This window comes from Orycteropus afer, unplaced genomic scaffold, assembly GCF_000298275.1.
Source record: "Orycteropus afer afer isolate SDZICR_OR568_19922 unplaced genomic scaffold, OryAfe1.0 scaffold00014, whole genome shotgun sequence".
NCBI classification, from domain to species: Eukaryota; Metazoa; Chordata; class Mammalia; order Tubulidentata; family Orycteropodidae; genus Orycteropus; species Orycteropus afer.
The window spans coordinates 20428716-20438462 of NW_006921601.1; the positions used below are offsets into that span (position 1 = coordinate 20428716).

The following is a 9747-nucleotide window of genomic DNA, read 5'->3' on the forward strand; positions in this document are numbered from 1 at the left end:
GCAATCTACTTCCGTAGTGATACTGCCTCGGAAACCCAAGGAGGGGTCACTATGAGTCGGGGCTGACTCGATGGCACATAACAACAACAACAACATACACCTATTTCTGTTTTTATTTACTCTATTAACTTTTTATTTTAAAATAATTTTAAAACTTACAAAAAAATTTATAGGAATGGTACGAAGAGCATTCACATATAATGTTCACCCAGACTCTACTTTATAATTCTCTCACCAAATAATGGGTATTTATGTATGTGTATTTATACACACTCATAGTGATCCAATAGGACAGAGTAGAACTTCGCCACAGAGTTTTCTGGGCTGTAATTTTTGTGGAAGCAGATTGCCAGATCTTTTCTCACAAGTCTTGCTGGTGGGTGTGAATGGCCAGTCTTGATCAGCAGCCAAGCACCTAACCATTGCACCAGCAGTTGTAAGTGACTTGATGGCACATAACAACAACAATTTATAGATACACATTATTATTATTGAACCCTTTGTAAGTGAATTGCAAATATTAGGAGTATCTACCCCTCAATACTTCAGTGCATATTTCTTAAGAACAGGACATTCGCTTTTAATATGCATTTTTGCCCTGTATGCATTGACCAATTACCAAAATCAGGAAATTTGACATTTGTATAATTCTATTATATAATCTGTCAGATGGATCTTGACTGAAAGCAAAGAATACCGGAAAGATTGACTATTGAATATTGACTATGCAAAAGCATTTGATTGTGTAGATCATAACAAATTATGGATAACAGTGAGAAGAACGGGAATTCAAAACAGTTAATTATACTCATGAGAATCCTGTGCATAGACCAGGAGACTATCATTCAAATAGAACAAGGGGACACTGCATGGTTTAAAATCAGGAAGGGAGTGCGTCAGGGTTGTATCCTTTCCCTGTACTTATTCAGTCTGGCACATAGCAACAACAACAACAACATTCAGTCTGTACGCTGAACAAATAATCTGAGAAGCTGGACTGTATGAAGAAGAACATGGCATCAGGATTGGAGGAAGACTCAATAACAACCTTCGATATGCTGATGACACAACTTTGCTTTCTGAAAGTGAGGATGACTTGAACCACTTACTGATGAAGATTGAAGACCACAGTCTGCAGTATAGATTACATCTCAATATAGAGAAAACAAAAACTCTCACACTGGACTAATCAGCAGCATCATGATAAATGGAGAAAAGATTGAAGATGTCAAAGACTTCATGTTACTTGGTTCTGCAGTCAACACACCAGTGGAAGCAGCAGTCAGGACATGAGATGATGTATTGCGTTTGGCAAATCTGCTGCAAAAGGTCTCTTTCAAGCACTGAAGAGCAAAGATGTCTCATTGAAGACTAAGGTGTGCCCACCCCAAGTCACGGTAGTGCCTAAGGCACTTAACTGCTAACCAGAAGACTCATGGTTCAAATCCACCAGTCACTCCTCGGAAGGAAGGTTGGGCAATTAACTTCCATACTGATACTGCCTCGGAAACCCAAGGAGGGGTCGCTATGAGTCAGGTCTGACTTGATGGCATATAACAGCAACAACAACAACATATGCATGTGAGAGCTGGACAGTGAATTAGGAAGACCAAAGAAGAGTTGATGCTTTTGAGTTGTGGTGTTGGCAAAGAATACTAAAAATATCATGGACTGCCAGAAGAACTAACAAATCTGTCCCAGAAGAAGTGCAGCCGGAGTGCTCTTTGGAAGTGAGAATGGCCAGACTTCATCTTAACCTACTTTGGTCATGTTGTCAGGAGGGACCTTCTCTGGAGAAGGATATCACATTTGGTAAAGCGGAGGGTCAATGAAAAAGGGAAAGGCCCTCAACAAGGTGGATTGACACAGTGGCTACATTGACACACAGTGACAACATTGGGCTCAGGTTTAGCAAGATGTTTGTTGCCTTAATTATTTCTAAGGCACAGAAAGCTATTATGCTTGTAGAAAAAAAGATGAGGCAGGATAGGAAGTTCAGCTTTTTTTTTTTTTTTTTTAAATATTTTTGCAGTGTTCATCTTTCATATCGTTCATTTGTTCACTCATTCATTCATGCATTTAATAAACATTGATTGTCTACTCTGTTCCTTGGCGTTCACCTTCTAGGATATTGAAAACCAAAAAGAAAGCTTTTGAATTGGAAGCACTTCTCAGTCTGACAGAGGCTAATGCTTTAAAATGAAGATTCGGGTAAATGGTTTGACACCATTTATTAGCAAAGGAACCTTATAGAAAATTACGCTTCTACCTCTTCCCCTAAATACAGCAATTTCCTTTTCTCTCTAGCCTCTTCTGATATTTACCCACAGTGAACATAATTTTTGGATCATTATCCCCATCATGCATAGGTAATTTTTCATTCAACTATTCCCCAGTGAAAAATATTCTATTTGTGTTTTCCCATGTTTCATAACCTGCGTATTTCTCACTCTTAATGCCCATAGTAAATTCTGTCAAGCTGATGTCCTATAACTTACGCCTTTCTCTTTTGTTGTAAATTAGGCTTCTTTCTAATTTTTCGTTAATATTAGTTTTTTTTTTTTTTTGTGAAAGTCTATAGCAGTTTCTCATGTGAAAGCAGTTTCACAAACTGTTTAGTTGAAAACGGTTCATTCTGACATAGGAAAAAGGTTGGATTTTGAGGGAAGAAACACAGCTTGTCTCTTTTAGGAAAACTGTTTTTTTATTCCCCCTGCTGGCATATGGTTGAACCTCCATTTATAAAGGAAAGATAATTATTAGAGAAAGACCTGATCCCTTTAGAGCTCTGTCAGCTGAACACCTTGCTCGTCTTGTTAGGGGACAGCATGTTTCCACTAGGGAAGAGTAGAATAATGGACACTGTGGCTAAGATATAAGCCTGAATCCTGATGTTTCTCAGCTGCAACTGTCTCATGGTCTTTCACTTTGCTTGACACAGTCGGACAATCTTTCACTTCTTCCACATGTTCCTCCTGAGAGCTACCAGAGGAATGCATCACTGTCTGTCAGGAGGGGTCAGCACAGCAGGGGAAGACTGATTAGTTGTTCACCTCTGACACCCTGAGGACAGAGTACTCTAGCAGCTGCTCTGTGTGAGGACTGAGGAATGCCAGGAATGGGCAAGGCTTTCAGGGGGAATGGAAATCCACAGATTATTGTCCTGTCTCATCCTACGCAGAATCTTCTGAGCATCTGAGGAAGAGGACAGTTCTTAGGCAAGCTCTTCCTTCCCCTTGTTAGCACTTACATGCTGAGAAGTATTTGTCAAGGCTGAGGTGATTGATCAGCTGGTGGGCAATGATTTGTGACTGATTAATTAGAGAGTAGGAGTCCCTGGGTGGTGCAAATGGTTAATGTGCTTGGCTGCTAACCAAGAGATCGGTGGTTCAAGTTCACCCAGAGGTTCCTAGAGGAAGGAAGTATTGGTGATGTACTTCTGAAAAACCAGCCATTGAAAACCCTGTAGAGCAGTTCTTTTCTGACACACATGGTGTTGGTGTGAGTTGTACTTGACTGACAGCACTGTTTTTTAATTGGGAACTTGGTAGAGCAGAATAACTGAGATATTCAGTTGGTCTGAAAAACCTTCAAAGATCTTGAATCTGTTGCCTTCTCTGTATAAGTCACACGCTCATGTACAAAATTTTACCACCTTTTTACTCCATGACGTCAGGACTTCGTGTTTCTAGTTTATTGCTCTATCTCCTGATGCCTGATGTGTAGTACGGGGCATAGAATGTGCTCAATAAATATTTGGTGATTAGATGATGACTTTAGTTATGTGGTTTTGTAGACCAAGCACATTAGCATCAGGGTAGCAGCTCCTGCCCTGTTGTTCAAAGGGTCCTATCGGGTTGCTAAAGGAGCTCTGGTGGTATAGTGCCTACGGCATTTGTCAGTTCAAACCTAATAGCCATTCTATAGAAGGAAGACTGGGCAATCTACTTCCATAAAGATTTATCATCTTGGAAACCCAAGGAGGTTGCTATGAGTCGGAATCAACTCGATGTCAGTGAGGTTCCCCCCCCCCCCTTTCCCCAATCAGGTTATTGAGGAGCTCAATAGGTGGTGTAGTAGTTAAGGCTTTTGGCTGTTAACCAGGAGATCAGTGGTTCAAACTAACTAGCCCCTATGTGGAAGAAAGATGGGGCAGTCTACTTCCGTAAAGATTTATAGCCTTGGAAACACAGTAGGGGTTGCTATGAGTCAGAATAGATTCAATAGCTGTGAATTATTTGAGTTTTTGATCAGGTGGCACAGTGGTTAAAGTTCTGAAAGATTGGCAGCTCGAATCAACCAGGTGTTCTATGGAAGAATGATGTGGCAGTCTACTTCCATAAAGGTTACAGCTTTGGAAACCCTTTGTGGCAGTTCTACTCTGTTCCATAGGGTTGCTATGAGTCAGAATTGACTTGATGGCAGTGGGTTGACAAGTTATTGTAGAAATAAGGAGCAGCTAAATAAACCAAAGCCAGTGAGTTGTGACATGCAAAGGAAAATGGCTCTGGAGTTAGGCAAATGGGGGCTCTCATCCAAACTCTGCTGTTCACTGACTGTTTTGACGTGGTTGGCCCATCTCCCCTCTCTCAGCCTTAACTTTCTCATCTGTAACATGTAGATAAAAAAGTTTTCCTCACCAAGCTTATGTAAAGTCCCTTGGTCAGAGTAGATACTCAAAATATTACCCCCTTCCTTCCACCCCTGCCAAAAAAGAGAGGATGATAGAAAGCCACAAGGAGCCCAGATAATGTGTCCAAGAGTCATCAAGAAACATATATTAGTTTCCTAGGGCAGCTGTGATAAATTACCACAAAGCGGGTGGCTTAAAACAACAGAAATTTATTCTCTCACTCATCTGAAGGCTAAAAATCAAGGTGTTGGCAGGGCTCTGAAGGCTCTTGGGAAGAATTCTTTCTCGCCTCTCCCTAGCTTCTGATGGTTCCTGGCAATCCTTGGGCCGCATGCATCACACCAGCCTCTGCCTTCATCGTCACAGAGCCTTTTGCCCTGTGTGTGACTCTTTCTGTGTCTTCATCTCTTCTTATAAAGACACCTATCATTGGATTTAAGGCTCGCTGTAATCCAGTATGATCTCTTCATAACTAATTACATCTGTCAAGACCCTATTTACAAATAAGATTGTGTTCTGAGGTTCCTGGTAGACATGAATTTTTTTGGATAATGTTCAACCCACTACAAAAAAAGATCTCTACGTTCCTGTTGACTGCTGTTTTAAAGGGTGCCCCATATTGGCTTCATCTCTGCATGCTAGCAGGCAATACCATGATTGCTTCAAACAGCTTATATACTGTGTGGTTCTGCTTTGAGCCTCTTATTAGTAACTGTGTTCTTTGTCCTGACAGGATTTATGAACACGTGATAGACCCTCCTGACACCAACCTACCCCCAGGAAGCAATTTATGGCTTGGTCAGCGCAACCAAAAGCATGGCTTTTTCAAAGTAAGCACTAACTTTCTTGGTTTATATATATAGGCAGTGCTTGAATTTTCGTGCTGTTGGAGGTGTGTATATAATTATATTAGTACTAGTGGGGAGGGCATGACATGATAATAACAACAACTAATGCTTATTGAACACTTACTGTGTGCCATGTTTTTTTAATGTATGTCTTTATGAATTAACTTATTTAATTGTCACAACGTTTTATGAAGTAGGTTCATGGAAGCTGTGTAGATAGAGTTAAGTGACTTCCCGTAGGTGACACAGCTCACTCTGCCGCCAGGCATGGATGATGCAAAATATAAATGATTGTCAAAATGTTTCTCATTGACCTACTTATAGTAGATTTAATATGATCTTCAAATTAGTTTCTATTCTCAGAATATGTATTAATCTATATCATAATACAGGGGGTGGTTGTCTAGCTGTAAAATAGGAACCAATCCCAACTTCCATGAACTTTGATTTTTTTATCTATGAAGAAGGTAATACAATACCTGCATTACTGTACTTCATAGAAACATGAGGATCCAGTGATAAAGTGAATTGAAAAAGTTAAAAACATCAGGGGGATTCAAGATAGTCTTATTCTTCAAAGGAATGCTTCTGGCATTATGGCAGCCTAGATAGTCTAAAAAAAATACTTAAAATGTCTATAAATGCTGGATAAAATACAACAAAATCTTTCAAAATGCATCATTGCACTTACAAAGAAAGTAAACCCTTAGAGTCTAAATATATTGAGAGAAGTGGAAACCAGATAGGTTTCTGCCAATTCTGGGAACTTAGAGCCTTAAGTTTATTTTCCCTCTTTTTAAAAATTAAGGTATAATTTCCATACAGTAACATGTACCCCTTTTAATGTATAACCAATGACCATCAGTTTGATTTGGACTTACAGCAAATCTATAGGACAGAGTAGAACTGCCCCATATGGTTTCCAAGGAGTGTTCTTATGGAAGCACACTACATCATCTTTCTCCCTCAGAGCAGGTGGTGGGATTGAACTACCAACTTTTTGGTTAGCAGTCAAATGTTTAACCTCTGCACCATCAGAGCTCCTTCTTTTAATATGTACTTCTGAGCATTTGAAGTATATAGTCATATAACCATCACAATCAAGATAAAAACCATCACTCCCTCAAATTCTCTTGTCTCCTTTGTATTCAACTCCTCTTTTCACTCTCAGGTCATAGCTGCTGATCTGTTTTCTGACCCTACAATTTGTATTTTTCGAAATGTCATATAAGTGGAATCATACAGTGTATAGTCTTTTGAGTCTGGCTTCTTTCACTAAACCCATTGCCATTGAGTGGATTCTGAGACTGCAGCTGCCCCACAGGGTTTCCAGGGCTGTAAATTTTTATTGAAACAGAGTGCCTCATCTTTCTCCCATGGAGTGGCTGGTAGGTTTGAACCACTGACCTTTTGGTTAACAGCCAAATACATTAACCACTATGACACCAGAGGTCCTTTTTTACCCACTTAGCATAATACCTTTGAAATTCATCCATACTGTTGCGTGTATCAGTAGTTCTTTTCTAATGCTTTGTAGTATTCCAGTTCAATTATATGAATGTCCCACATTTTGTTTACTGTTTCCTAAATAAGAAAATGGACATATGGGTTGTTTTCAGTTTTTGGCAATTATGAATAAAAGTCGGAAGGAAGATGGCAATCTACTTCCGTAGTGATACTGCCTTGGAAACCCAAGGAGGAGGGGTCGCTATGAGTCGGGTCTGACTCGACGGCACATAACAACAACAACATGAATAAAGGTACTATAAATATTTGCATAGAGGCTTTTGTGTGAACAGAAGTTTTTATTTCACTTGGGTAAATATGTAGGTGTGGTATTTTTAGATTATATATTGAGTGTAGTTTTAATTTATAAGAAGTTACCAAACTGTTTTCCAAAGTGGCTGTAAGAGTTTGCATTCCCACCAGCAATAATTGTATGGAGATTTCAGTTATCTGTATGGGATGGAAGAAATTGCTTAGATCCTATACAAATTGGGGATTGGGATAGAAACTTCTGAAATAAAGCCAGGTCCTTTGATGACTACACTTCCAATAAAAGGGTAGCTGAAAAGTCTATGATCTAGCAAAGGAAAGCAACCTAGTAAGCTACCCTTTTTCCTCTCATTTTCAGATAGGGAAAAAAATAATGCTTCCCTGAGAATTGTAAACTATATCCCTGATATCGTGTAGGCTTGAAATTTGGATTTACTTTACCTGTGAAGCTCAAGAAACTATCTTAAAATGGTCCTGGGTTGGGTTGGTAGCACTGTGTTATTCCTGATGAAAAAAAAAAATGCAAATTATCTTTGGAGAAAATCACTTTGAATGCAGACCTTACCAGAATTCTCACAGATTAAGTTCATACAAATATGAATTTTCAAGCCATCATGAGTGAGAGTGAGAAGAAACTACAAATCTCCAAATTAGCCATCAAAGGACTGCAGAGATTAGAAGGACCAAATACAGACTTTTTTTTTTAAAAAAAAAAAAAAAACAAACTATTTAAAATGTTTAAAGAAACAAAGCAATACATTAAATAAATGACAGAGACAATAAATATGAAGAGGGAGACATGAAAAAGAATCATAAATTACTTTTAGCAAGGAATAATTTAGTCATTAAAATGAAAAACAAGAACAACTCAGTGAATGTGCTTAGCAGTAGATTGGACAAGGAGAGAATTTGTGAAACGAAATATTGTTGAGGAAATTACACCAATTGTGATGAGGGAAAGAAGAAATTAGGAAGGAGAGATTAAAATATAAGGAAGATAGTATGAAACAAATAATATTGGTAATATTGAAAATTAGAGATTCAGAAGATAATAGAAGGTTATGGACACATTAAAAGTATAATGATTCAGTATTTTCTAAAAGTAATAAAAGACATCAATTTTCATTACAGGAAGAATGAAATAAAAATGTATCAGTTTCCTGTTGTTGTCTAACAAGTCACTCCAAATCATAGAGGTCTAACACAGGAGCCATTTTATTTAGCTCACAGTTCTGTGGGTTGAGTAGATGGTTTCTGCATACTAGCTTGGCTCAGCTGATGGCTGTTGGGTTTTTTCATGTGTCTGTGGTCAATTGGAAGATCAGCAGGTGGCAGTATGATCAGCAGATGGTCTTACTCACATCTTTACTAGTTGACTGGCTAGGGACTGCTGTATCTCGGTTCTCCTCTATGTGATCTCTCATTTTCTAGCATCCTGATTCAGGCAGTCTTAGGAGTCTAAGTTCAACAAGAGAGGATGCCTTAATGTGCAAGTGCTTTCCAAAACTGTATATGCTTGATCACATTTGCCAATGTTTTATTGTCCAAAAAAGTCATATGGCTAAATCCAGAGTCAAGGGGTGAAGAAAGAGATTCCATCTCCTAAAGGGCTGATCTACAATATCACATTGCAAGGGTGTAATGCCAAAAAGGAAAATAATTTTTGACCTTTTAAGCAATCTTTTATGCAAACCAAGATAAATAGAAATTTTATATGTACACTTAGACCCCTATTTCAAACTACATAAAAATAAACTCCAGGTAGACTATAGATACTAACATGAAAGTAAACCAATATAGTTATAAAGGAGGCATGGAGGGCTTCTGGAGACCAGGCCTGAGATTTGCACATTGTTACTATTGCTGCATTACATTGGCCAATGACACAAAGACAGGTAACATGCAAGGGTCTACCTGTCAATGAGATGTGCCACAGATTCACATTGCAGAGAACATGGATACAGGGAGGAAAAAAGACTGACCATTTTTGCAGTCTACCATATTTCTCCACCAAATAACCAATAGGCCCGCACAGTTTTACAGGGGAGTTCTCTCACACATCCAAGGAATGATTCCAATTTTACATAAACTCTTCCAGGGAAGATAATAAGTGAGCACATTACCTATCTCATTTTATGAGCATACTGTGACCTTGATTCCCAAGCTAGACAAAGAGTTATGTGGGACAATTTACTTTTGAACACAAATTAGATAAAAAAAAATTTAAAGAAAATATAATTAAACTGAATCTAGCAGTATGTGTGTGTGTGTATGTATATGTGTGAGAGAGGAGGAGAGAGAAAAAAATCAAAGAAGTTGGTTATTCAAACAATGCAATGTTGATTATCATAAAAAAATTATTAATGTTATTTACCACATTAAACATATAAAAGGAAAAATCATGTGATTATATCGAGGCAAAATAAGCAGTAGATAAAAATTTTTTTTTTCTTTTCTCTTTTTATTTATTTATTTATTTATTTATATTAG

At 38.2% G+C, this 9747-nt stretch overlaps 1 protein-coding gene across 1 annotated transcript in view; it reads left to right on the plus strand.

The window, feature by feature from the left end:
- Positions 1-9747, plus strand: part of NELL1 (neural EGFL like 1) — a 1238690-nt gene that overhangs the window by 241924 nt on the left and 987019 nt on the right. The window contains exon 5 of the mRNA XM_007955935.2: positions 5367-5463. Within this exon, the coding sequence (XP_007954126.1) occupies positions 5367-5463 (97 nt within the window). The remainder of the gene's footprint in view (positions 1-5366; positions 5464-9747) is intronic.